Consider the following 27,282-nt stretch of genomic DNA (forward strand, 5'->3'; position numbering starts at 1 on the left):
CTTTGAGATGAGGGGAATCCAAGGGTATGGAAGAAATTTAGAGCCGGGTAGTGGTGGCACACGCCTTTAGTCCCAGCACTCGAGAGGCAGAGCCAGGTGGATCTCTGTGAGTTCGAGGCCAGCCTAGTCTACAGAATGAGATCTAGGATGGGCACCAAAACTACACAGAGAAACCCTGTCTCAAAAAAAAAAAAAAAAAAAAAAAAAAAAAATTAGAGGTCCAGCCTCTAGAGGAAGTTAGGGTATATGGGGTTCCTTGGGAGTCTCCCATGTATTCAACCAAATATGGGACTCTCAGACTCTTGAATGTCCTGTCAGGGTGGATCCAAAAGGTCTCAAATGTCTTCAGCTCTGCACAGGGCCAGTAGGGCTGAGTGATAATCCCCTCTGACTGCATCCTGCAGGTGAGGGAATCGGTATTAGAAAAACTCAGTACCACCAGTCATGGTCCAACTTCTAACCCCACCTGTGCTGAAAAATAGCTCATGACCAAGGAAAGACTGCTCTCTGTTGCCTGAGTCCCACACTCAATGAAAGGAAAGGTGGGTGGAGCGGGGAACTAGGACGTCAGGGCTCCAGACGTTGCCTAATTTTGTCTGGTTGTGGTGGCGTACCCTTTTAATCTCAGCACTTGGGCACTTAGGAAGCAGAGGCAGGTGGATCTCTGAGTTCGAGGCCAGCCTGGTCTATTGAATGGGTTCTAGGGCAGCTAGGGCTACACAGAGAAACCCTGTCTTGAAGAAAGAGAGAGAAAGAAAGAGTGAGCGAGCTAAATTTCACCTGGAGAGAAGAATACAGAGACTTCCCAAATTTCTTCTTGAACTCGGCCCGAATGCTTAGAAGATCAGTCTCGCTTCGGGAGATGAGGACTCGCATCAGCACTTGGAAATTGGGCTCAGTTTCCTGGTACAGAAACAGAGAGGGGAGTGTGAGGCAGGTAGTTAGGGGATAGTCTCTTCAAGGGAAGGGGTGAATGGCATGCATGGATGGGTAGGAACTAGAGGCAAGAGAGAGCTAAGGAGAAGCCATAATCTCAGAGTCACTGTCTACACCCACAAAAGGATAATGAGTAAATATGTTTTCTGTCCTTCCTTTTTTGTGGTACTGGGGGGTCAAACCCAGGGCCTTAAACATGCAGTTATCACTGAGCTACATCCTCAGGCTGCTGCTGCTGCTTCTGCTTCTTCTGCTTCTTCTTCTTCTTCTTCTTCTTCTTCTTCTTCTTCTTCTTCTTCTTCTTCTTCCTCCTCCTCCTCCTCCTCCTCCTCCTCCTCCTCCTCCTCCTCCTCCTTCTCCGACAGGATCTCAGCATATACCTCAGGCTAGCCTCAAATTCACAGAGTGCTGAGACTAAAGGTATTAGCCACCATGCCCAGCCCAGGTCTGTTTCTATGTGTATGTGTATGTGTGTATATCTGTGTGAGTGTATGCCACATGTGTGCAGATGCCTGTGGAGGTCAGAAGAGGGTCTTATATCCCGTGGAGCAGTTGTGAACTGCTGGACATGGGTCCAAGAACCAAACTTGGGTCCTCTGGAAGAGCAAGAAACTCTTAACCACTGAGCCATCTCTCCAGCTCCATGTTTTTGTTTTTGACACTGTCTCATGTACCCTAGACTGACCTTTAACTCACAGATCCACTTACCTCTCTGCCTCTAGACTATTTGGATTTAAGGTATGGGCCACCATGTCTGACAAGCCTTGAACTCTTGGATCCTCTTGTTTCTGCTTCTCAAGTTCTGCGATTACAAGTGTGTGTCTCTTGGCTAGCCTGACTCCTAAAATATACCTGACATTTATATGTCATATATATAATTATATGACATATATATAATTCCAATCTCATAATCCTAATATACTAAGCTGTGTGTTTGTTTCCTTTTATGTGTGTGCCTCATGGGCTCTCCCACCAAGCCACTCCTAGCCCACAGATTTGTTTTTATATCAGGAACTCAGACAGATAACCACAGGATTTCAAATGATTCCTGGTGTTGACTCATTATAATGAGCCAGGCTTTATCAGTTAAGTATAATAATAATCTGTTGTCAAGATGGAAATCTCTGGATGATTGAGCAAGGGCATCTATAGACTGCCCTAGGAATGACTAGTCATCAGTGGGGCATGATGCTGAAGGCTTCTCTGTCTGCCAAAATGTGATAACTCCAACCTTTCCTGTATTACACCTCCTTTTTTATTTTTATTTATTTACTTTTGTTTTTTCAAGACAGGGCTTCTCTGTGTAGCCCTGGCTGTCCTGGCACATGATCTATAGACCAGGCTGGCCTTGAACTCAGAGATCTGCCAGCCTCTGCCTCTCCAGTGGATTGAAGGTGTGTGCCATCACTGACGAGCTATCACACTTCCTTTAACTACACATGTACATATTCTCAGAGGAGGCCTAGTTTATCTAGGAGAATGACTAGATTCTGTTGGTATAATTACTCAAACCATAGTGATCACTTTCTAGATAAATAATACACCAGACACTATGTGTTGTGTTTTGTTTTTCTTTTTGAGACAGGGTCTCTCACAATGTAGCCCAGGCTGTCCTGGGACTCCCTATACAGACCCACCTGGTCTCAAACACAGATCCGCCTGCCTCTGCCTCCCGTGTGCTGGGATTAAAGGTGTGCGCCACCACCACGCCTGGCCCGGCTCCCCAAGCATCTCGTAGAGTGGCGCAGAGATGGTAGTTGGGGACCTGGGTGTATGCAGCAAGTGTTCTACTGCCACACTTTGCTCAAGCTTGAGGGTAAGTAATAGGAATGAAATCCAGCCAAGGTGGCCTGGTGTGGTAGCATACCCCTTTAATCCCAGCACTTGGGAGAGGCAGAGGCAGACAGATCTCTGAGTTAGAGGCCAGCCTGGGCTACATAGAGAAACCTTGTCCTGAAAAACCAAATAAATAAATAAACCTAGCCAATGTGGAGAAAGGAGGCCCAGGTTGCTCAGGGCATTCACTGTCTCTTTGTTCATGTTTTTCATCTAATTGAACAAGGACAGGGCATAGTTGTGAAGGTTAATTGAAATTAACCTGGAGACAGCTGCAAAGTATAAGAGGTCCTGGCTGGCCTGGGACTTACGATGCTCCTCCTGCTTCTGCCTCCCGAGTCCTGGGATTATGGGCTTTCACCACCAGGCCCACCTATTACACAGCAGTGCTTCTCAACCTGTGAGTTGCGACCCCTTTGGGGTCTAAAGACCATTTCAAAGGGGCCACATATCAGCTATCCTGCATGTCAGATATTTACATTATGATTGATAACAGAGAAAAATTACAGTTAGGAAGCAGCAATGAAATAATTTTATGGTTGGGGGTCAGCACATGAGGAGCTGTATTCAAGGGTTGCAGCGTTAGGAGGGTTGAGGACCGTGGGGGACAGTTACCACCTTCACCTCTGACAACACTGGACAAAGGAAACTCTGTTTTGGGTACATAGACACTAAGACAAAGTTAAACTGTAGTGCCTGGAGGGTGACTTAGTTCTAACCGGAGCTCACTCCTCTACCCATGACAAGACAGTCTGTAACCAGGGAAGATGGTAGCTTGTAGGTTCCACCACACTTGGATCTGAAGGGCAGGACCGTAAGCAGTATGCCTCTTACCTGAAGGGCTTGGTGAAGTTTGTCAGCAAAGTACAGGGCTGTGTTTCTCATTATGGAAGCTAGAAGCGGAGGTGAGAGGGTAGAGAGCCGTGTCTAGGGCTCCAGCTTCCCATCCCAGTAAAACCCCTCCATACATCCTGAGTAGGTACCTACCGAGGCTGAGCAGAGCCTGCTGAGCATCTCCATGGAAACAGTTCCGGATAGCATCCTCCAACTCTTGCCCAGTGCATCTCCGATACTGATCAAATACTTTTGGTATGTGTAGGGCGTGGTTAGAAAGGTGAGTTGGTGTGGGGCTGTTACTCACCACAGGGAAGGGTGACTCTCCCTCCCCACCACTGGCTGCCACACTCATCAATAGAGCAAGCTGGGTGGGGATAAGGAAGCTTGGGTACCTCGGATAAGGTGTTCAGGACTCCGTTGTGTAAAGATCAGGACCCATTGACCTGCCATACTGGATCCTCCGGTCTGCTGGAGTGCCTAGGGAAGAGGAAGGAGTCAGTGAGGATTGGGGTAGGATCATTGTTTGGAGCCTGGAAGCCATGGTTAGGATGTCCCCTGTGGTGAAGGAAATGGGACAGAGAGAAAAGGGATAATTTAATCTCTGCACTAGGGAGGCAGAGGCAGGCAGATTTCTGAGTTGGAGGCCAGCCTGGTCTGCATAATGAGTTCTAGGACAGCCAGAGAAACCCTGACTCAAAAAATTAAATAAGTAAAAATAATAAAAAGAGGAAGAATTAAGAAAGGGGCTCTAGCCGGGCGGTGGTGGTGCACACCTTTGATCCAGCACTTGGGAGGCAGAAGCAGGTGGATCTCTGTGAGTCTGAGGCCAGCCTGGTCTCCAAATTGAGTTCCAGGATAGCTAGAGCTACACATAGAAACCTTGTCTTGAAAAACAAAAACAAACAACGAAAGAAAGAAAGAAAGAAAGAAAGAAAGAAAGAAAGAAAGAAAGAAAGAAAGAAGAAAGAAAGAAAGAAAGAAAGAAAGAAAGAAAGAAAGAAAGAAAAGAAAAGAAAGAAGAAAGACAGGGGGCTCTACTTAGCTGCTCTCACAAGGAACTAATCCCCAAGAAGAGGAGGCTTGCTTGATCCAGTGCCCACAGGAGGGGAATCTGCGAGCAGATGCGATTGTATTCTTTGAGCTCAGGAGGCAGAGGCAAAGAAGACAGCCGGGTTTGCAGCACAGAGGGGCCACGGGGTCTGGGCCACGGAGGGGCCACGGGGGTCTGGGCCCTCAGACGTGGTACAAACTGTACATGGCTATGCAAGCTCAATTCCTTTTGCTCACCCGGACATCTTGTTCTTCCAAGTTGTAGTCAATGATTCCAGAGTATCTCTCACGGCCCCCCTAAGTGGAGACACTGTTCTCAGGTTTCGTGGAAGAGCAGAGTTTTGTCCAGACCCTGGTCTCTCCGAAGCTCTCCCTTGTCACAGGACAGCAGGACTCCCTACTCTGGCCCATCCCCAGCCCGAGGAGCACAACTCCCTTCCCTGGCAGGCCGAGGCTCACCTTGCTCAGGGCCAGGAGCAGGGTCCTGCAAGATGCCATTGGTCTCAGTTCTGATATCTTCCTCAGCCTCCACCTGGAAATCTGGGGCAGGGGCAGAAGCCTTTTGACTCCTTCTGAATTTTCCCAGGGTAGATAGCTTTAGGACTTGTCACGTGTTGGACAACTGGGCCCTCACAGTCCTCCTCCTCTTGTTTTCAAAGATTTATGTTTTTATTTATTTGTATAGGGGCTTGCCCAGGGAGGCTAGAGGTGCCCTTGGAGCTGGAGTTGCAGGGGGTTGTGAACCATCCGACGTGGGTGCTGGGGAACCGAACTCAGGTCCTCCTTATGCTCTGAGCTGCTGAGGCGCTGCTCCAGCCCCCTACCATCCATCTCTCTCCTATGCAGAGTAGCTTGATGGCTGGTGTCTCCCAGGATGGGAGACGTGGGTGCCATCGTGGCTACTCTGAAAACATTCCTAAGTTGTGAGTAGTGGAAGTGGCTTCATCCCCAAACCTTCCCACTGGGAACTCCATCCGTTGTTAGACAGCCAGGAGTGACTAGAGACAGGGGATCCCAGATCATGAAGCAAGCTGCTTAGGGCCGAGCCCTCTGTCTACTGTTCAAGAAGTGGGGGTGTGAGGTAGGGGATGAAGCAGAGAGTGAGCAGGAGTGGGGAAGAGAGGAGAATGAAGACTCCAGGAGAGCACTTGCCCAGCATGTGCTGAAACCCTGGGTCCAAGCTCTAGAACAGAAAGAAAGGAGGAAGGAAGAGAGAAAACGAAACGTCCGTCATGGAGGCCCATGCCTGTAAGCCCAGCACTGGGGGGCTGAGTCGTGAGGACCATGAATTCAAAGCGTTTCATCTACGTGAAACTATAATGTCTCAGGAGAGGGGAAGAAACAAAAAAAGAAAGGTGGAAACAGAACCAAGAGGAGCTCCCTAGAGGGAGGAGAGGGTTGAGAACACAGAGCAGCGTGAGCCATGAAGCAGTGAAAACTGGAGAGGACCTGTGATGGGATGAGAGGAGGGTGGGAAACGCTGCTCCCGAATGAGTGGGTGAGGCAGGGTCTGATGGGTGACAGCATGACTCACAAAAGGTCACCACCTGTCCCCCAGGCAGCAGCAAGGGGCTGCTGTTTCAGTACTAACTAATGTCATTACTGTGAGGTTTGCCCTAGGGCTCCAGACTAAGTTAATCATTGTTTCTCTTTAATGATCACCTGTGGCTCTCTCCCCTGGGGAGACTGAGGCACTGGCAGTGGGGGGGGGGGTGTGGTGTGTGACCGTGCTAGGAGCAGAGACCTTCGCAGAGGGAATAGAATTTGGTCAGTCAGGGTTCCAGATCTGCAAGGACCGTCGGAGAGGAGTGGATTGCCCCCACACCCTTCGACTCGTGGGGACCCCCCCATACATTCTTACCGTGCTGATATACTGCCAGACACTCCTGCAGTCGGGGCGCTGCTCGGGTGGCCAGGATCTCCAAGGCCACATCCTCAGCAGAACCCGAGGCCTGCAAGAGATTGTGAGGCCACTTGACACTGGACCATATCGTTAGCCCAGCAAGATGGCAGACAGAGGGCTGGAGAGCAGGCACCCATAGGGGTTGAGGGGTCTCTAGGCCCAATCTCTGGAGAGGTCAAGGCCAGTGGGCCGCCCTCCCTCTCACTTGTGTCCTTGTTCCCAACAAGGCAGCAGCTGTCCTCTCCCGGTACCTTCAAGGCCGTCCTCAGTTCCTGGGCATCAAACTGGGCTGCGGGTTGTAGGAGGGCAACCACAATTTTTTCGAGGTGGCCAGAGAGTGCCGCCTGCAAAGACTTCAATAGATCCTGCGTATGTGGGCCACAGACAGACAGACAGACAGACAGAGGTCAAGGAAGGCCCCAATCATGGGAAGCTTAGGCTGATTGTTATCCCAGCCTTGGCCACCAAGTCCCGGATTAGCCAAAGGGAGGGGCCGGCCACGGCTGGCGCTCAAGCCCTCCAGGGGGTCTCCACCCTGTCTGTCTCCAGCTCCCCACCTGTTTGGTTCGCTCTTGGAAGGCTCGAGAGATGAGCTGTCTCTGCTCTCTGCTCCGATTGGTCAGTACCTCCACAATGGTGCTGTGGTCCACACCTGGACCAAGACCAAAACCAGGCTGCCACGAGGGAGTTCACGGTTGTGAATTCCCAACTCTTCCAGGAAGAGAAGACCAGGGGCTACTTCATCCCTACTAACACTTGTTCTTAAGGGCAATGCAAAGAAAATGTCAAAAACATTCAGAGAGCCGGCAGGGGCACTCGGGGGGATCTCTGTGAGTTTGAGACCAGCCTGGACTACAGAGTGAGTTCTAGGACAGCCAGAGCTACACAGAGAAACCCTGTTTTGGGGGAAGCGGGGGGGGGGGGGGGGGGGGGGGGGGGTGGGGTGGTGGGGGGGGTGGGGGTGGTGGGGGGGGGGGGTGGGGGTGGGAATAAATAAATCTGACTCAAATCCTAATTCAGGCAAAAGTGACCTAGTTATGGTGGTTCAAAAAAAAAAAAAAAAGGGGAAGAAAGAAAAGAAAACCATAAATGAAATAAAATATTTTAAAGGGCTTTTTTGGGTGGGGGCCCATTAATTTGCCTTAGAATCCCAGCTCTCCTGTTATAAGCTATGTGACCTTGTGCAAGCTTCTTGATCTCTCTGGGGCCCCGGTTTCCTCATGTGTGGAAGGGAAACAATAAGCCTGACCTGACAAGGGTGGTGTGAGAGGGGGGTGACACACCACCGCAGAACTTGACATGCTAGAATCAAGTATTTCAACAATACTCCCAGAACAATCACCAGCTCCACCTCCTTCAGGCTCCTTAAAAAGATGTTTTTAAAGCCAGGTGGGTGGTGGCACATGTTTTTTAATCCCAGCACTCAGGAGGCAGAGGCAGGTGGGTCTCTGAGTTCCAGGCCAGCCTGGTCTACAGAGCGAGTTCTAGGACAGCCAGGACTACACAGAGAAACCTGTCTCAAAAAAAAAAAAAGATTTTTAAAAAACATTTATTTATTTAATAAGTGTGTGGTGGTGGGATGAAGAACACTAGCTTTTCTTCCAGGGGACCCAGTTCAAGTCCCACATGGTGACTTACAACCATCTGAAACTCCAGTTCCAGGGGCTCTGACCCCCCTCTTCTGGCCTCTGTGGGCACCAGGCTTGCTTGTCACAGTATGCACAGACATAGATACAGGGCAAAATAAACATACACATAAAATAAAAGTAAAATACTAAAGTTTTAAAGAGAGAGAGAAAGGAAGAAAGAGGGAAGGCAGACAGACAAAGCAGACCAGCAGTGAGGCATGATGGCTCTTGCCTGTAATCCCATCACTTGGGAAACTGATGCAGGGAGGATTACTACAAACTTGAAGCCAGCTGGAGATACGGAATGAGACCCTGTCGGGTGTGGTGGCACACACCCTTGACCCCAGCACCGGAGAAGCAGATGCAGGTGGATATGAGTTGGAGGCCAGCCTGGTCTCCGTAGTGAGTCCAGGCTAGCTAGTGTTACAAATGAGACCCTATCTCAAAATAAAACAATAAAATAAAATAAAAACCAGAGCAACAATGAAAGGTAGACCCTAAACACCAAGGGCAGGAGCTTACCTTGGCCTGTAATGGCCTTCAGCAGCTTCTGAACATCCTTGTCCACACTGAAGCTCAGGAAAGTCCTGAGGGTGCCCAGGGTCCCCCAAGCTGCAGTCTGCAGGAGCATGAGAACATGGTATCACGAGGAGGGGAACCTCCCTTCCTCCTCCTTCCAGTGTGTGTGTGCGTGGGGGTCAGAGGACGAGGGAGGTGCACTCTCTGCTTCCATATGGGTCCTAGGGATCGAACTCGGGTTGTCAAGGCTTCCGCCCAGCTGAGCTATCTCTCCAATGCCGTTTCCACTTTCCTCTTCCCCAACATCTCCTGGCCCCTGAGAGGACCCATTAAAATTTATTGTTGGGGCTGGAGATGTGGCTCAGTGGTAGAAGCACTAACCTGTCAAGTATAAAGCAAGACCAATCACCAGCACCACTGAATAAATAAATACGTTTCTGAAGTCCCAACAGCTCCTACCTTGTTGGCAAGGCCCAGGGAGCTGAGGATCTCCTGGGTCAGGGATGCGCCCATTCTTCCGCTGCTCACAGACATAGTTCAACTGGCTTCCCTGCGGGAGGAGACAGGAGTTAGCTGAGGGAATGTCCCACTTGGGCCTGCTGACGGCCTCTAATGTGGCCTGGACTCTCTCAACCCATTCCTTTCCTTTGTTGCAGAAAATAAATGAATGGATAATGGCGTTTTGAACTGCTCTGCAGGCGTGAGGATGGAGGAGGAGGGCAATGGGAAGAGCCTCCCTTCCCTGCTTTCTCCTTCCTTTCCTAAGCCAGGTCTGGCTGGGGAGGCACTTAACAACGGTTTCCCTCCACCCAAGGCCCCCGAACCCTCAGTCTGAGAGGATGCCCCCTTCCAAGGCTCAGGTCCCCTCCCTTTCCTGACTTCTCAGGCAGCTGAGGTGAGGTGGCATAAGGATGGACAGGTGGGAGGCAGCTCCAGTCACACCTCCTCCGCACAGGTGAGCTCCAACCCCTACCTGAAGAGCTGCTTCCTGCCTGCCTGTCCTTCCCCCCCGAGGAGTCTCAGGTGGGTTTTTAGGTCAGCAAACGTATTCTGGGCTGATGGAGGCGTCCTTGTAGGAACATGGGTACCTGGGCATAGACTAGACTCTCTCATGCGGGGAAAGGAGCACAACACTCCTCCTCCCTCAATCAGTAAGTCCTCCCTCCCCCCAGATAAGGGCTCAGTTCCAGGACTTACCCCAAAGGTGCTAGAGGTGAGGTGGGTGTTGTGGCCGTTGTGGGCACCAGCTCCTGTGTAGCCTGGTGGTGGAGAGGAGTGAGGAGCCCGGGCTGAGCAGCCAGCCAGATGACCTCCCTTGCGGACCAGCCCAGTTGTTGTCTCTGACTCCAGCCCCTCCCAGACGTGGGAGAGGACCAGGCTGTACAGGGTCTACCAGCAAACACCTCCCTGCCCAGCATCTCTCCTCCCAGGAACTGGCCCTTAACCCACGCCACTGAACTCTGCTCAGTCTCTCAACTCAGCCAAGGACACAAGAGGCTTTGTGCGTTGCTTTCCCTGCGGGGCCAGCTTGGGACCGCAGAAACCTAGCCTCCCGTCTTGCTTCTGACCTGGCCCTACCACTGACTCCAACTCCCTGGGGGTAAAGGGGAGGGGGGGGGACAAGGGGAATGTAGGTCAGGCAGGCTCCAGGCTGATTTCAAGGTTGATAGAGAAAAACCTGTTGGGACACATACCATCAGGGCACCCCAGCCTGCACCCCACAGGGGGTCCCGGCCCAGAAGTTCTGTGATTATGCCTCAGGAGAACCACCCGCCAAGGGTAGGGAGGCAGGCGAGGGGATTGTTTCTATCTGTGGGGAAGGGAGGGCACACAGGTAATCAGGGGTGAGAGCAGAGCCACAGAGTCAGGAAAGAAAAATGCAGAGGGTGTTCCCTGTAGACCGGCACCGTGGGAGCGCTGTGCTCCCAAAGGCCGCCAGCAGATGGAGGAGGATCCCAGGGCCCGGATTTCTCAGTCTCCTTCAGCCTTTTAGCTGCCAGTGTTTCTTGGCTGTTCAGGCTGCAGGTGATACAGTCCCAACAGCTAAGCCTGAGGCTGTTGGCACACAGAAGCAGGTGCTCAATCCTTCTGAGCCTCAGGGATCCTGAGTGGTTGCTCAGCCCTTTGGGCTGGCTCCGGGCTGGCTCGTAAGGCTGGGGGAGCCAGCCGTCTATTTCCTGCCTCCAGTCTTCCGCTGTTCTCCAAACCCGGGGTGATCCTCCTTGATCTCCCAGAAGGAGAGGGTTACAGTACATCTACTGCTACCCCACACAGGAAACGCGTGGGGACACTGGTAATGAAGCTCCACGATGGCAATCATATTCTGATTTTCTCCCTCACTAAAGTGGAAAACATACTCCAATTTTAGAATCAGAGGATGCATGGTCAATCTCTAATTTCGAATTTATTTATTTACTTGTTTATTTATTTTTGAGACAGGGTCTCTCTACATAGTCTGGGCTGTCCTGGAACTTGCCTCTGCCTCCTGAGTGCTGGGATTAAAGGCGTGTGCCATCACACCCAGCAATCTCTAATTCTTAAATTTTTCTTTTTCTTCTTTTTTTTTCTTTTTCTTTTAAAGATTTATTATGTTTACAGTGTTCTGCCTGCATGTGTTCCTGCAAGCCAGAAGAGGGCACCAGGTCTCATTACAGATGGTTGTGAGTCACCATGTGGTTGCTGGGAATTGAACTCAGGACCTCTGGAAGAACAGTCAGTGCTCTTAACCTCTGAGCCATCTCTCCAGCCCTTTTTTTTTTTTTTTTTTAAGATTTATTTATTTATTATGTATACAGCATGTATGACTGCAGGCCAGAAGAGGGCACCAGATCTCATTACAGATGGTTGTGGGCTACCATGTGGTTGCTGGGAATTGAACTCAGGACCTCTGGAAGAACAGCCAGTGCTCTTAACCACTGAGCCATCTCACCAGTCCCTTTTTTTTCTTCTTTTCTCTTTGTTTATTTTTGTTTGTTTTTGTTTTTTTGAGACAGGGTTTCTCTGTGTAGCCCTGGTTGTCCTTGAACTCACTCTGTAGACCAAGCTGGCCTCCAACTCAGAGATCCACCTGCCTCTGCCTCCTGAGTGCTGGGATCAAAGGTGTGCATTGCCATGCCTGGATCCTTGAAATTTTCTTTATTGTGCATGTGCACATACATGTGACGGCATGTGTGCAGCTGAGAGGAAAACTCATGGGACATTCCTCCCCTTCCAGCAGACGGGTCCAAGGGTGTGAGTTCCAAGGTCAGTCTGGTGGCAAGTGTCCTTATTGAGTGAGCTCTCTTGCTGGCCTTTTTTGGTTTTGCTTGTTTGTTTGTGGGAAGGTACAGGATTTTATTCTATAGCTCAGGCTAGCCTGGAACTCATGATGAAGCCCAGGCTGGCTTTGAGCTCACCATTCTCTTACCTCAGCTTCAAGTGCTGAGATTTGCAGGTGTGAGCCATCACCCCGAGTCTGCCACTTGTTATAGTCTGTAATCTTTGCTAGACATTTCATAATCTCCACAAGGAAAGGGCAGGAAAAACTGTAGGGCAGAGGAGAAGAGAGGCTGGTGCATCTGAGGCTGTTTCTTAGGAGGAATAAATAAGGCAGCATGTCATCCTGTCAATTAGGGGTGTTAGATTAAATAAATAAAAATATACAACTCCCAGTTAAATTAGTCCAGATAAACAGTGAATAATTTGTTGGTAATAGTATGACCAGATATTTAATGTGATTACTTAGACTAACACGTTATTTATCGTTTACCTGAAATTCTACTCTAATAGGATGGATAGCCTGGGCTGTACCTGAGAGCTCCTATAGGGCTCAGTCTCCGCACTGTGGCTAAGGCTAAAGCTGTAGATCTAGACCTCCCAGGATCAGAATTCTGACTTTCTGAGTGATGCTGGACAGGTGCCTGAAGGTCCTGTGCTCAGTTTTCTTATCCTCAGAACAGAGCCCAGGGGCAAGGCTGGAGAGATGGCTCAGTAGATAAGAGGGAGCACTGGCTGTTCTCGCAGAGGATCAGGGTTCAATTCTCAACACCTACAAGGCAGCTTTCAAGTGTCTGTAACTCCAGTTCTGGGGACCCAATGTCCCCTTCTTGTCTCTTTGGGCTCTACATGCACACGGTGTACAGATATACATGCAGTTGAAACATCCATATATATAAAATAAAAATAAAAATAAATACTTTTTCTTTCTTTCTTTCTTTTTTTTTTTTTTGAGACAAGGTCTTCTATGTAGTTCTGGCTGTCCTGGAACTTGCTATGTAGACCAGGTTGGCCTCAAACTCACAGAAATCCTCCTGCCTTTACCTTCCAAGTGCTGAGATTAAAGGCTTGTGCCACCTCACCTGACTAAATACATCTTTAAACACGAAAACAGACTGGACTGGGTAAGAAGCTGAGTGACAGAAAGGCCCTGGGTTCCAATCTCAGCACTGAAAAACATAAACCTCTCTCATATACACAAAAGGAGAAACAAGAAACTGGAGAGAGAGTGGGATTAGCACTTAAGAACACTTGCTTCTCTTACAGAGGACTTGGGCTCAGTCCCCAGGACCCACATGGTGGTTTACAATCATCCGTAACTCTAGTACCAGGGGATCTGATGCCTTCTTCTGGCCTCTCCAGGCACCAAGTAAGCACATGTGGTGTGCACACATACATGTAGGTGAAACACACTCATATAAATAAAATAAATCTTCAAAAAAGAGTGTTTATCACTAATGACAGTCTATGTTGGAGAGGATGCAGAGCAAGGGGAATACTCCTCCACTGTTGGTGGGAATGCAAACTTGTACAACCACTGTGGAAATCAGTATGGCAGTTTCTCAGAAAATTGGGAATCGTCTGCCTCAGGACCCAGCCATACCACTCTTGGGCATATACCCAAGGAATGCTCAATCATACCACAAAGATACATGCTCAACTATGTTCATAGCAGCACTATTCATAATAGCCAGAACCTGGAAACAACCTAGATGCCCGTCAACTGAAGAATGGATTAAGAAAATGTGGTACATATACACAATGGAGTACTACTCAGCAGAGAAAAACAATGACAGCATGAAATTTGCAGGCAAATGGATGGAACTAGAAAATATCCTGAGTGAGGTAACCCAGACCCAGAAGAACAAACATGGTATGTACTCACTCATAAGTGGATTCTAGATATAAAGCAAAGAACAATCAGACTGCAACCCACAGATCCAGGGAGGCTACATAGCAGGGGGGGTCCCTAGGATGACTGTGGCTTATAACAAGTTTTGGTTTTACTCAATTACTGGGCAAGCCTCAATGAAACATTTCACTATTAGGATAAGAGTTTGTACTGTATCAAGCTGATAATAGAAAAATAAATAAATAAATAAAAATGAAAAAAGAGTGTTTCTGTTGTAGATTGTTGTGAGAACTAGATAAATATATATTGAGATGGAGCTTCAAGTTGGGGCAGAGTCCTTGCCTCTCAAGGATGATGCCCAAGTTCTGTCCTTAGCAGCCCACCTCTAAATAATATACAATATTGAAAAACGTGCTGGTCACAGAGTAGGAAGTATGCTTGTCAAAATGCTAACATAGGGCAACAAGTATTGTTACAATCTTACTTTATACTAGTAACTGTTGCTTCTTCCTGCCAAATCGGATCCTGGCAGGCTTCAACATCTTTCCTGCCATTCCCCAAGAGTGCCACAAGAGGGCATCAGCAACTGACAGTATTATTAATAACCCACCTCGGGCCCCTTGAAGTCCCTAGCTCCACCTGAGCGTATCGATGGGCTCTCATAACCCACTTGTCAGAGGTACAGTATGGGCTGACCTCTGAGGACGTGCTGGAGACTGGTGCTTCACAGATGCCGGGGACAGCAATGTAACACGGGGCCCACACGCCCCCCTTCTGACTCTTCAGTATGGATTCTGGCTACAAGGAGCAAGCAGCGCATGGTGAGAGGGAGGGGAGGCACCTGTTTGACCCGCCACAGCTCCCCAAGGGACTCCTGTGAGAACCTGCACGTTGAACTCTATATTAACAGAAGTCACACAGAAATCCAGTCCCGGGGCCGAAGCACAGCCTTCCCGCGAGTGTGCAAACTGTGTGTGCTGCCTCCACAGCGGTCCTGCTGAAACTTGGGGGGCGTCTCACCGTCCTCAGCCTGGGTTTGCCTTGTTTAACACCGAGGACAGACTTGCTCTTTCCAGGGTCGCTGATTACTCAACGCCCGTGCTCTAAATCAGGATTGTGAACTTGGAGGACATCTCAGAGAGGATTCACTCGGCACCTTTGTTACGGACTTGAGGAGGGTAGGGACTTCTCACACCCGTGGAGTTTGAACCAGAGTCTAGGTATCTCAATACCAATAATTCTGTCATCTTCCGATGAGGAGTAGGTGACTTGGTGTCCCTGAGTGGAATACCAGCGCATACAGTGCTGTCCAGTCGGTGCCTCATTGCTGACTCGTCAGCACTTCTCCAGCTCTCTGGCACTACTTTGCTTTTCTTCTTTCTTCTTCCTTTTTAGCCCCCCCCTTATCTATCTATCTATCATCTATCTATCTATCTACCTATCCATCCATCTATCTATCTATCCATCTATCTACCTACCTACCTATTTTGTGTACGTATGTCGGCCTGTGTGTGCCACAGCACGCACGCACGTAGAAGTTAGAAGACAACTTGTGAGGTCATTCTGTCACTCTGTCCTTCTACCCCGTGGATCTCGGGATTTCCACTCAGATTATGAGGCTTGGCAGCGTTTGCCTTTAATCACGAGGCCCTCACACTGGCCCCCATGTAGTGACCCTGCTTAACTCCTTACTCAAGGAGGCTTCTGTGGGTTCGTATGTGTGTGTTATGTATGTTATATAGAACATATGTTTATATGACATACACAGTATTGTATGTACTATATATATCTATATATTTTGAGGCAGGGTCTTACTATGTAGCCCTGGCTGTTCCAGAACTTTCTATGCTATGTAGACCAGGCTGGCTTCAAACTCCCAGAGATCTATCTGCCTCTGCTGGGATTAACAGTGTGTCGCTATGATGGGCAGGCTTCTGTGTTTTATGGGCCAGCTACAGTTAGAAAGATCTCCTTTTTGCTGTGTCTTGTCTTCCCAGGAGCCTGTTCAGATACCTAAACTCTGGACCCATGGCTGACCTGTTCACTGCCTTGGGACACCTCAACAGCCTATTCAGAGGAAGTGAGTCACCACAAGCAGGCCACACTTGGGCATTGTGGGCATGGCAATGCCAGCTGGGGTGGGGGATGGGTTGGAAAGGCGTGGTGATCCTAATCTACTGGTTCACCCAAGGGAGAGTGTGGGGAACAGCATCCTGGTGCTGGCTGAGGCCAAGTGTCTCTGCTTTCCATTTTCTCTTTTGTCTGCTTCTTATCTCCATTTCTCAGGCTCTCATTATTCAGCTTTTGTCCACAAAACTCCTCTGTTTTTCCCCTCTCTTTCCTTCTCTCCTTTTTTTTAAACTTAACTTCATTTACCCAGAGGAAGCATTTAAAAAGTCTGGTGGGCTGAGTGTGATAGTTCACCCCTACAAACCTAGAACTCAGGAGGACTGGCTTTGATTCTGAAACCACGTTGGGCTACATAGTGAGAGACTGCCTCAAAATAAATACATATCTGGGGGCTGGAGAGATGGCTCAGGGGTTAAGAGCACTTGTTCTTACAGAGGACCTGGGTTCAATTCCCAGCACCCACATGATGGCTCACAACCATCTGTAACACCAGTGGTGGATGGGGGAATATAAATTTAACACCCTCTTCTATTCTCCAAGGGTACTGCATGTACGTGGTTCACAGACATACATGCAAGCGAAACAATACACATAAAATTTTTAAAAAATTAAAAATTAAAAAAAAAAAACATGGTGGGGATCATGGGAAAGCAAAGTATTAAAAACAAAACAAAAAACAACAACCAAACCAAAAAACCCAAGAAAAGAAGTCATAAACTAAAGAAGAGGGACAGTCCATTCACAGGTGGGGGGATGGGTTGAAGAGGGTTAGCTGGGGCCCAAACGGCAGACACAGAACCCTGTGGGAAGAGTGTGAGGGTGTGTTGCAGAAGAGGACTCTGGAAGAATACGGAAGGGAGGCCGAGCAAAGCGCGGGGCGCACCGCAGCGGGGCAGCCAGGCTTTTGTGGCCTATCATCTGCGCTGGAGGTCTCCCTGCAGGGAGCAAGTGGACAAACAGGTTGAATGTCATCTACTGCCTCTTTACACCTGCACAGAGACCAGAGCCAGAGCCAAACTCCCAGGAGAGTTTGTGCGGCCAACCCCTCTTCCAAAGACAACTGGTGAAGCACCGTGCTTGACTGTATACTCTATGAAGCAAGGCTCTGCCACAGGCTCAGTGACGCCAATAAAATGCAATTTCGTGGGCCGGAGAGATGGATCAACAGTACAGAGCCCTTGTTCTTGCAGAGCAGAACACGCAGGTTTGATCCCAGCACTCCCATGGCCGCTCACAACCGTATATAACTCCAGTTCCAGGGAATCTGATGCCCTCGGCAGAGCTCCTTGGGTACCTGGCATGCATGGTACATATACATACATAATGCAGGAAAACACTCATACAATACAATAAAATTAATAAATATTTTAAAAAAATACTATTTCGCCGGGCGGCGGTGGCGCACGCCTTTGATCCCAGCACTGGGGAGGCAGAGCCAGGCGGATCTCTGCGAGTTCAAGGCCAGGCTGGGCTACAGCGCAAGATCCAGGACAGGCACCAAAACTACACAGAGAAACCCTGTCTCAAAAAACCCAAACCAAAACCAACCAACCAACCAAACAAACAAAAAAACTATTTCACGAAGGTGAAAAATGATCCCCCTGCTTCTGTCTTCCAAATGCTGAGATCTTGCTTGGGAGTGAGCCACCAAACCGGGCCAGGTAGTTTTGTTGTTTTGGTTTTTCGGGACAGGGTTTCTCTGTGTAGCTCTGGCTGTCCTGGAACTCGCTCTGTAGACCAGGCTGGCCTCAAACTCGCGGACATCCTCCTGTCTCTGCCTGGTGTGGCCAGCTAGTTTTAAATACATATATATTACATGGAAGAAGCTGCAGGTCTTCCTGTAAATAGGCCCTCAAGTACAACTTACTCAAGTTCTGTCCACAATGGGAGGCAAGGCCGCTCTCTTCTTGAAGCATGAATTTCATGGGGCTACTTAAGGGGTAACACATTCTAGTATGAAAGTGATCATGGCTAAGCATGGTGTGTAGACGGGAGACCGAAGCACATTTCACTAAAGGTTGAGAGTAACTCCGTTCTGGCTCTGACTAGCAGGGCTGGGGTACTGTGGCTCTCACGGTGGGGAGCCTCGGGGTCTGTGCAGGGCTTTCACCGGGTCTACCTGGCTGGGTTCACGGCTGCGCCCTTTCTCCGCCGCCCATTGCGGCCGGACGCGGGAATTGTGGCAACCGACCCCGGGAGGGCCTGAGGGCTGCACGCCGGGCTGAGGTCGCCGACCGCACCAGGGCCGCGCGCGGGGTGGGGCAGAGGCAGGCCGCTCTGAACCGTGTCCTCCGGCACCTGGGGGCCCCTGACCGAGTCCCGGTGGGCCGCCTCGGCGCCACCCAGAGACCCGGGCGGCCGGCAGGGCGCGAGCCACCCGCCCCGTCGGGGCTCCACCGGCGCAGCGCGGGGTTCCGGGGCCCCGGCCCCGCCCGGCCGCAGCCCACGCCCAGCACGGCTCCGCGCGCGGGGGCCTTCCCTCGGCTGCTGGGCTCGGCCTGGGCTCGCCGGGGCTCGGCGGGCAGAGGAGGAGGAAGGAGGGAGGGAGCCGCGGGCGGCGGAAGGGGGAGGAGAGGACCCGGCCCAGCCAGTGCGCACGGGCCGGGCGCTCGGACAGGAGACGGAGCAGCGGCGCCCGGGCCGGCCAGCTCTGCACCGGCCGCCGAGTGAGTCCGTGCGCGGTGCGCGGGGGCCGTGGGGGCCGCGGGGCGGCGGCGGGCGCGGGGGCTCGGGGCGCAGCTCGAAGGCGGCGGGGACTCCACCGGTTCATGGCGGCCGGCCTGCTGGAGGGCGGGCCGAGCCCTGCCGGGAGCGGGCGCGCCGGGCCGAGCTAGGGCCTCGGCGGGGAGAAGGCCTGCGGGGCAACAGGTAGGGCCCGGAGTCCGGCGCTCGCCCGGGACCCGAGCCACAGACGCCCCTTTGTTGGGAGCAGGGCAGTCGCGGACCTTGGGGGCGAGAACCCCCTGGTGGGCCGCGTGCGTCCTGGGGCCTGAGTGCGGAGGCCAAGGAGGAGCGGTGGCGGCCCCTGCTGCTGCTGCTGCCGCTGCCACCACCGCCGCCGCTGGGCCCCTTTTGCCCATCCCGGGAGAGAGGTTAGAGCGTCCATGTGCCGAACGGGAAACAGGAAGGAGTACACTCTATGTGTCTGCCTTGGCCCCAGAGGGTTAAGATTCCTGTACCGTTATGAGGTGTGCGTGGCCAGCTCTGGTGAAACTAGCTTTACCGGCGAGTAGTAACTTGCTAATTACAGACTCAGAGGCCCTCGCGCTAGTTTGCTACCTGTAGGTGAGTGACATTCATCTTTGGCCTGAGTTCCTGTGCCTGCCTAAGACGCGCTCCTGGCATCCAAACCAGACCTCGGTTATTTGAGTTGCCAGCCTTGGCAGTCAGGGAGTTCTAAGCATCCGGAGGTCTGGAGTGAGCCGGTGTTCTTAGAGAACTGAATTAGGGAAGGCCTCCTGCGGGCAGTTACTTCGGTTTGTGTTAGAGCTGGGGTAGAAAGTCACTTCCCATCCCAGAGTCGAGGTGACTAACTTGAATGTAAAGTTTGTTGATTGCACTTGTGATGAGGCCCTTAAGGGTAAGGATTTGTCTGCAGCACTGTTCTTTAGGTCCTGTTCCTGGCCATACAGTGCTTATTTTCTAAGGTGCATGCGGGCATGTGTGCGTGCATGTGCGTGTGTGTCTGTGTGGCAGGTAATTGATCCTTGTCTCCAATTGCTGCCCCGTACCCCTTTCTCCAAACTGGGGCCTCCGGCCAAATTTTGCTCTGGAAAGAGGAGCCTTCCCTTCCCACCACTGACCATAGGCAAGACTGACCCTATACGGTTCCCTTCAGCATCACCCCACCCACACTCAGCTGCTACTTAAACCTGCTGGCTTCTCCCTGTTTCTGGGGGGCCCCCCTCCGCACTCTTATACAGTTTTTTTTTGCGGGGGGAGGGGGAAGTTTATGAAACATCTCAGACAAGCTGTAGGCCACATGAAGCCTGGGACCGCATTATTACTGCCTGTCACCCTCATCTCTCCCAGAATCTGACCCATATTTTTGGCCTGGTGTTGTAGCCTGAAGCAGTGGCACACCTTTTGACTTCACCGCTGCTCTTCACCTTCTAGAAAGAAGTTCATGACCAGCTACTGTTACCCGAAAAGAAACTTTTCAATAAGAAAGACTACTCAGGCCTCCTTCGTCTTTTTTATGATTGCTCAGACTGGAGAGCCCATGGGACCCTCTCTTTTTTTTTTTGGTTTTTCGAGACAGGGTTTCTCTGTGTAGCTTTGCGCCTTTCCTGGAACCCACTCTGTAGCCCACTCTGTAGCCCAGGCTGGTCTTGAACTCACAGAGATCTGCCTGCCTCTGCCTCTCGAGTGCTGGGATTAAAGGCGTGCGCCACCACTGCCCGGCAGACCCTCTCTTTTTTAATCTCTCTGCAAATGGAAACTTGGGGTCACTAGGACTGTTGTCCCATTGAGTCTGAGATTTTTTTTTTTCTTATAGGCTACATTTACACCCTCCCTTCCCTCTAGGCCTGCCAGGTCCCATTGGTGCCCCTCTCCCACCCACCCACCCCTTTTCATTTGCTTGGGAGGGTCTTTGGGTAGGAGATCAGAGTTGGAGCAAAGGTTGGAGCCAGGTAGAACCCCGCTCAAATTGCGAGTAATATGATGCTTGTGAAATCCCTGCTGTACTGGCCCCTCTCCAGCGTGTGTCTCAAAGTGGTGTCTGTCCCTGAGGCAGGTGTGTGTGAAGGAGACACGAATAGGTGAACATGTACACCTTATCTCTTTGTGCAGCACTGGCATAATTTTTGTGAGTGGAAAAGTTACAGGTGTAATCAAGACTCCATCTGTCCTTAGGGACGAGGGGGCTGAATGTTGCCCTTTCTCATCCTGATGTCTTGTTTATGGGATGCTTGTCTTGGTGTGCTGGTGCCAAGTAGTCACCAGGGGTGTAGCAGGGAGCAGCCTGGTTCTGGGGAGATGTGTAAGAGAAGCTGCCTGGAGACCCCAGTCCCTTCCCCTCCTGTATAAAGTCCTGACCCTGCTGAATCTGGGGCAGCTGCTCTGCTTTGAAGGTTCCGAACAGCAAGGGAGGGTGGTGGTCATAGCACGCTTGAAACCCAGTGGGCAGGCCCCCATTGGTCCTCACCTCCCAGTCACACATCACTCCCCGTGTGGGGTGGAGGAGTCCTGGTGCTGCTGTGTCCCGGGTTGAGATAGGTATGCTGTTCTGGTACCTTCCCTCAGCCGGACTGTGATACCCACTTGTTCTCTTCCCCCTCTCCCCCTCCTCCCCCCAGCCTCTTACCTTCTTTGTAGGGATAAGAAAGGCACTAGACATTCCTATGCTGCTGGAGTCCAGGAGAGAGGCTCCACCCACCCTCAGGCCCTTAGCTAGCCCTCTAAACCCTTAACCCTCAAGAGGCTCTAACAAGAAAACATCCTACTTAATGGGATGGGATGGCCCAAGGCTAGAGTTGTCTGCACGGCTGAATTTAGGTCTCATTGGAGGAAAAGTTAGGCCCTAAGAAAAAAGTCAGATGACAAGGTCAGGTATTGGTCCACACCTCCCATCTGGTTAAACCAAAAGGTGGGAAGGAAGAGGTGGAGATGTCCAGACCGCCCCTTCAGTCTGGTTTTCTGCCCTCTTCCTTCCCAATTCAGTTTTTTACTTTTCTCTAGGAAGAATGTGTGCTTGTGTGGGCAGTTCCATTTAATTTTGTTCACTTTGAGAGGCTCCATCTCTTTTTAACAAATTCAATATTTATTCAGGCTGAGGGATAGTGCCCTCCAGGTCGAGGCCTGGAATGTGTGATGGGTATGGAGCTGAAAATCCTTTATCGTCTATGCTGACCTCTGATTTCATCCACAAGAGCTGTGACCAGGAGTGAGGACAAGAGGGTAAAGTCCTGGAGCTGGAATACTGACTGACCCGTGACAGGCGGAGAGGGATTTCGCAAGTGCTTCTGTGGAGGGTGGAGGCGCAGCTGTTGAGAGAACCAAGCAGCCAAAGGAGCAGCCCAGCTCAGTTGTGGGCTGAGGTGTCTGCCTCCTTCTGCAACTCCAGTTGAATTTCAGTGCCTGGTGTCTCTGCTCACACTGGCTCTCCAGCTCCTGCTCTCTATTCTCTACCTGGGAGGAGACCACCTTTCTCCGGTCCCAGAGTCCAGTCCATAGGTCAGTCTGAATGCTGCCACCTCTTCTCTCTTCATAGGAGAATGAGAGGTGGGGAGCCTGGAGGATTTCTTGGCTCCTCTACTCTGCAAGTCTTAGGAGATTCCTGCCATTGTGCTGATCAGTGACTCTTCAGGGACGTCTGGTTGCTTCTCAACCATGAGCAACTGCCAAAAACTGTCCCCTGCCTCATCTGGGTCCAGGTGGTCAGTGACACACTGTTCTTCATCTTTCTGTGAGGGAAAGAGCAGCTGAAGGCAGCAGCTCTTTCCTGGCTTGAAGATGTTGACTGGTTTTTGTTTTTTCAAGACAGGGTTTTTCTGTGTAGCCCTGGCTGTCATGGAACTCGCTCTGTAGACCATCTGCCTCTGCCTCCCAAGTGCTGGGATTAAAGGTGTGTGCCACCGCTGTCCAGCTGCAGACAGGTTTTTATGTTCTGGACGAGGCTTTGTAAGAAATAGGTTATGTCAATCATGGTGATGAGCCTATAATTTCATCACTTGAGCTGCTGAGGCAGTAGGATCATGAGTGTGAGACCAACCTGCACTGCATAAGTGTTGTCTCAAAGGATAAAGGAGAAAGGAGGAAGATAGCTCAGTTTTATCGAATATTTTGGTTTGCTGGCCAGACCCCTGTCCTCAGTCCTGATGTTATATCTGTGCCCTCTCACTTCCTTTCCAAACAGCTGCTTACAGATCATTTTCTGCCTCACATGTAGAGACTGAATGCTGAGCATGAAGGGTCAGTCTTGTGTGTGTGTCTGATGCTCACTGGTCTTTGGGGATGGTACTTCCTTTTCACTGGTTTTTCTCCTGTGGATCTGCTGACCAGTTAAGGGTCTTACTATGTAGCCCTGGGTGTCCTGGACTCACTGTGTGGATCCTCCTGAGTCTGTGATTAAGGTGTGTACTACCACGTTCAACCTGGATGACTTCTCTGATGTTGACTACTGCTTCTCTAACTAGGTCTTATTTATTCTCCAGGTTGAGAGCCAAAAGATAAGACTGATAAGAAATGAGTGGTTTTTTTGTTTTTTGTTGTTTTTTTTTTATTGCAGGAGATCAGGCCTGTGTGGTGTCAGCATCACCTAAGGTTGCAACAAACTGTAAATGCTGGAACTTGAAAGACACTGATTTCCTATTACAGATAAGGAAACCGAGTCAGTGAAGGAAGCCAATTGGTTCTAAGGCCATGTAGCCAGAACCAGAGTCCGAGGCTTGAGTCAACCTTGACAACCAAAAGAGTGTGCATTCCTTTGCTTCCCTGCAGAGCTCTCACTTGTCCCTTCCTCACTTAGGATGCTCCAGACCTTGTATGACCACTTCTGGTGGGACCGACTATGGCTGCCTGTGAACTTAACCTGGGATGATCTAGAAGACAAAGATGGACGTGTCTATGCCAAAGCCTCAGACCTCTATATTACACTTCCCCTGGCCTTGGTCTTTCTCATCATTCGATACTTCTTTGAGCTGTGAGCATGCCCTCATACCTTTCAATTGCCAGCCAACCTAGCAGACTTCATGTTGTTCTCTTGAAATTTAGTTCTGGACACTGGTGTTCTGGCCACCCAGGTCCCTCCAGACTGCTCCCCCTCCCCCAGGGCGCCATTGTCTTCCTGAGGACTCAGCACCCCCAGCCCTTTCCTTCAATGGTTGTTTGTTCTTACCCCATGCCCGCCTCCATGCCTGGTCAATAGTGAACATAGGCAGCTTTGTCAGCTGTGGGCAGCCCAGGAGGCTAGAGGAAAGGGGGTTGCCAGGAAACTTGGGAAACTGAGGTCCAGAAATAAGATGCCCGAACTTATGGTACCTTCTGAACGGGGTTAGGAGTGCTTCAAAAGGGAGCCAGACACCTCTCTCTCATGTCCCTTCCCCAGTTATGTGGCTACACCCCTGGCCGCCCTCCTGAATGTTAAAGAGAAAACCCGACTACGGGCACCTCCCAATGTCACCTTAGAGCGTTTCTACCTGACCAGCGGCAAGCAGCCCAAGCAGGTATGAGCTGCAGATGACCCTGGGAGTTGCTGAGTTTGGGTGGGCCAGAGTTTGAATGCTAACCCTGAAAGGTGAAGACTTGGCAGGGTGTGGGCCTGACTTCGGTTATTACCGGAGAGGTTGGGCAGAGTTGTGACACTGCTGATTTGAAGGCTGGATGTTAATGGCCTCACTATGCTTAGGTGGAGGTAGAGCTTTTGTCCCGGCAGAGTGGGCTGTCTGGCCGCCAGATAGAACGCTGGTTCCGCCGCCGCCGCAACCAGGACAGGCCCAGCCTTCTCAAGAAGTTCCGAGAAGCCAGGTGGGGCAAGTGAAGCTGGGTGGCCCAGTTCTGTTGTCTCTTGCTGGGAGGAGAGGGCTGTGGTGTGCAGGATAGGTGAGGGGACCTTGAGAGGGTGTCTGGGGGCAGTGGGACGCTGCTGATCCCCTCACCTAGCCAGCTCTGCTTCCTCTTGCAGTTGGAGATTCACGTTTTACCTAATTGCCTTTGTGGCCGGCATGGCTGTCATTGTGGATGTGAGTACTGGGAAGTGGGAGCATCCTTTGTCAAGATGGGGTGAGGCCACAGGGTTTGAGTTCTTCCTTTAATCTCTCTTTGCAGAAACCCTGGTTCTATGACTTGCGGAAAGTTTGGGAGGGATATCCCATACAGGTATGAGAGGAATGGTCTACGGCACGTAACACCCCATTATTAAGTTTCTTGAAATCATGGCACAGAAATCAGCCACAGAGCAAAGAATATCTTGAGGGGCTAGAAGGGATGAGTTTGGAGGTGAGCCGCTTAGAGCCAGCTGTTCTGGAACCCCTTACCCCTCTCTCCTCCCCCAGAGCATCGTCCCTTCTCAGTATTGGTATTACATTATTGAACTCTCCTTCTACTGGTCCCTGCTCTTCAGCATTGCCTCCGACGTCAAGCGAAAGGTGGGTGAAGAGGCTGTGCAATGAAGTCCAAGGCCCAAACGAGGCCCTGGGATGGGGAACCTTTCCTTTCATCTCTCGGGCTCTCTGGACAGAGCCGCTAGGATATGGGGAACAGAAGTTTGGGGTATGTGGGGGAACAGTGAACAGGGAAGAGTCCGTTGAAGCCTGCATCTTCTCTGCAGGATTTTAAGGAACAAATCATCCACCATGTGGCCACCATCATTCTCCTCAGCTTCTCCTGGTTTGCCAATTACGTCCGAGCAGGGACCCTCATCATGGCTCTGCATGACTCTTCTGACTACCTGCTGGAGGTCAGGCTTCCTCCCTGTAGAGGCCCCAGAGCAGGCTCCTTTGCCCCTCTAGTCTTCCAGGGGGTTGACGAGGGTACTGACATTCCTGGGACCAAGGTGGGAGGGCACAGTCTGCTGCTGACCACACACACAATGTTCACGAGAGAGTCAGGAGCCCATGGTGACAGATGGAACTGTCTGTGCAGTCTGCCAAGATGTTCAACTACGCGGGATGGAAGAACACCTGCAATAACCTCTTCATTGTCTTCGCCCTGGTTTTCATCGTCACTCGACTCGTCATCATGCCCTTCTGGTGAGTAGGCAGCCGGCTCCTCTTGCTTTTCCTTTTACCTCAATCTTCGCCCATGTCCATGTTTACTATTTCCCCTTAAATCCTCAGGATCCTGCACTGCACGCTCATCTACCCACTGGAGCTGTACCCTGCCTTCTTTGGCTATTACTTCTTCAATTTCATGATGGCGGTGCTACAGATGCTGCACATCTTCTGGGCCTACTTCATTTTGCGCATGGCCCACAAGTTCATAACTGGAAAGGTGAGGAAGGCTCCACCTCCCTTTTGTAGGCCCCACTACTCTCTTCTTTTTTCTTTCGAGACAGGATTTCTCTGTGTAGCCCTGGCTGTCCTGAAATTCACTCTGTAGACCAGGCTGGCCTGGAACTCACAGAGATCCACCTACTTCCACCTCCCTAAGTGCTGGGATTAAAAGTGTGCACCACCACCATCTGGCTGGCCTCACCACTTTCAACCCCAGGACTCCCCAAACTCCTTGCCAGTTATTCTTCTGAAACAGTGTGAGGTTCTGGGGGTAGCAGGAAACTTAGAGGCAGCTCTCGGGAACTGGAAGATACATAACTCTTTCTATCCTTTTCACAGCTGGTAGAAGATGAACGCAGTGACCGAGAAGAAACTGAGAGCTCAGAGGGGGAGGAGGCTGCGGCTGGGGCAGGAGCAAAGAGCCGGCTCCTAGCTAATGGCCATCCCGTCCTCAATAACAATCATCCTAAGAATGACTGAACCATTGTCCTAGCTGCCTCCCACATGAATACATGAAGCCAGGAAACTAGCCAACCTTCCCTTTAGGGACACTGAGCTCTGAGGAGAAGGGATCTAAGGAAAGGAGTCTACACTGACTCTCCCTTACTTCTCCTGTCGCCCAGTCACCTCGAACCCAGACTCGAACCAGCCTGTCTTCAGGTGAGGGAAGGTTGGTTATAGCCTCTGCTAGAGAGGGATGGTCTTACTTCCCTCTCTCTCTTCCAAGCTACCCTCTCTCTTGCTTTTGAAAACCTTTCTCAGCTCTGAGGGTTGGAGTTACACTCACATTCCTTATTCGTAAGAGTCTGGAGCTAGCTGTTTGCCTTTGACTCCCTGACTTCAAGCAGGGTTGTGCCTTACTGTCCCATCTCTGGGCCGCATTCTGCCAAAGCTGGACCAAGGTTCCACCTTTCTAAGCTCCCTAGCTCATGCCAGAAATGAAAAATGAGCTCTTTTAACTTCTTCTCCTCCTTAAAAACAATTAACTAAGTGAAGGAAGGTATACACGCCCCTCACCCTACCCCAGGGACCATGGTTCCAGGACCTCACTGCCTCCTTTCTCTGGCCTCTTTCCCTCCCTTCAGCTAAGACAGCTGGCGTGGAGTAGAAGGCAACTAGTTCTGTTATTTATTGAACATTTGGGGTTTCAGTTATAAAGCCAGAACTACAGCTAGGACCTGGCATTTCGGGCGAGGGACCATTTCAGACCAAAATGTACTGTTAATGGTTTTTTTTTTTTTTTTAATTAAAGTATATTAAAGATTAAATAAAACATGACAGTGTGTCAGACTATTAAGAACTGAGAAAGGGGATTCCTTGTGGTTATGTAACATTTGTTTTGCTAAAAATTACACAGGGCAAATGAAATAGTAATAGTAAGACTACTGACAGCTGCCCACT

At 50.6% G+C, this 27,282-nt stretch overlaps 2 protein-coding genes across 4 annotated transcripts; one reads left to right on the plus strand and one right to left on the minus strand.

Moving 5' to 3' along the window:
• Positions 1 to 247: 247 nt before the first annotated feature.
• On the minus strand, positions 248 to 11,444 carry Anxa9 (annexin A9). The gene is given in 14 exon segments (XM_052730185.1): positions 248 to 398; positions 781 to 903; positions 3,607 to 3,665; positions 3,760 to 3,855; positions 4,002 to 4,086; positions 4,897 to 4,956; positions 5,119 to 5,139; positions 5,141 to 5,199; positions 6,521 to 6,611; positions 6,814 to 6,927; positions 7,120 to 7,214; positions 8,713 to 8,809; positions 9,169 to 9,259; positions 9,907 to 11,444. Coding segments are annotated over 13 exon segments (1,038 nt in total). The 5' UTR covers positions 9,244 to 9,259; positions 9,907 to 11,444; the 3' UTR covers positions 248 to 335.
• Positions 11,445 to 18,427: 6,983 nt separating this feature from the next.
• Positions 18,428 to 27,156, plus strand: Cers2 (ceramide synthase 2). 3 transcript variants are annotated; one of them, XM_052730164.1, is made up of 11 exons: positions 18,428 to 18,612; positions 23,418 to 23,591; positions 23,997 to 24,114; positions 24,297 to 24,415; positions 24,573 to 24,630; positions 24,716 to 24,766; positions 24,943 to 25,035; positions 25,218 to 25,346; positions 25,532 to 25,638; positions 25,726 to 25,879; positions 26,221 to 27,156. In XM_052730164.1, exons 2-11 carry the CDS (start codon positions 23,419 to 23,421, stop codon positions 26,359 to 26,361), a joined length of 1,143 nt encoding a protein of 380 aa, XP_052586124.1. In that variant the 5' UTR covers positions 18,428 to 18,612; position 23,418; the 3' UTR covers positions 26,362 to 27,156. The 3 variants fall into 3 exon arrangements, with proteins under 3 accessions (XP_052586124.1, XP_052586126.1, XP_052586125.1); XM_052730166.1 differs by lacking the exon at positions 18,428 to 18,612 and adding an exon at positions 18,792 to 18,814; XM_052730165.1 differs by lacking the exon at positions 18,428 to 18,612 and adding an exon at positions 20,565 to 22,123.
• Positions 27,157 to 27,282: the final 126 nt, after the last annotated feature.

The sequence above is a fragment of the Peromyscus californicus genome, unplaced genomic scaffold (genome assembly GCF_007827085.1).
Source record: "Peromyscus californicus insignis strain IS unplaced genomic scaffold, ASM782708v3 Scaffold_9__1_contigs__length_137607984, whole genome shotgun sequence".
NCBI lineage: Eukaryota > Metazoa > Chordata > Mammalia > Rodentia > Cricetidae > Peromyscus > Peromyscus californicus.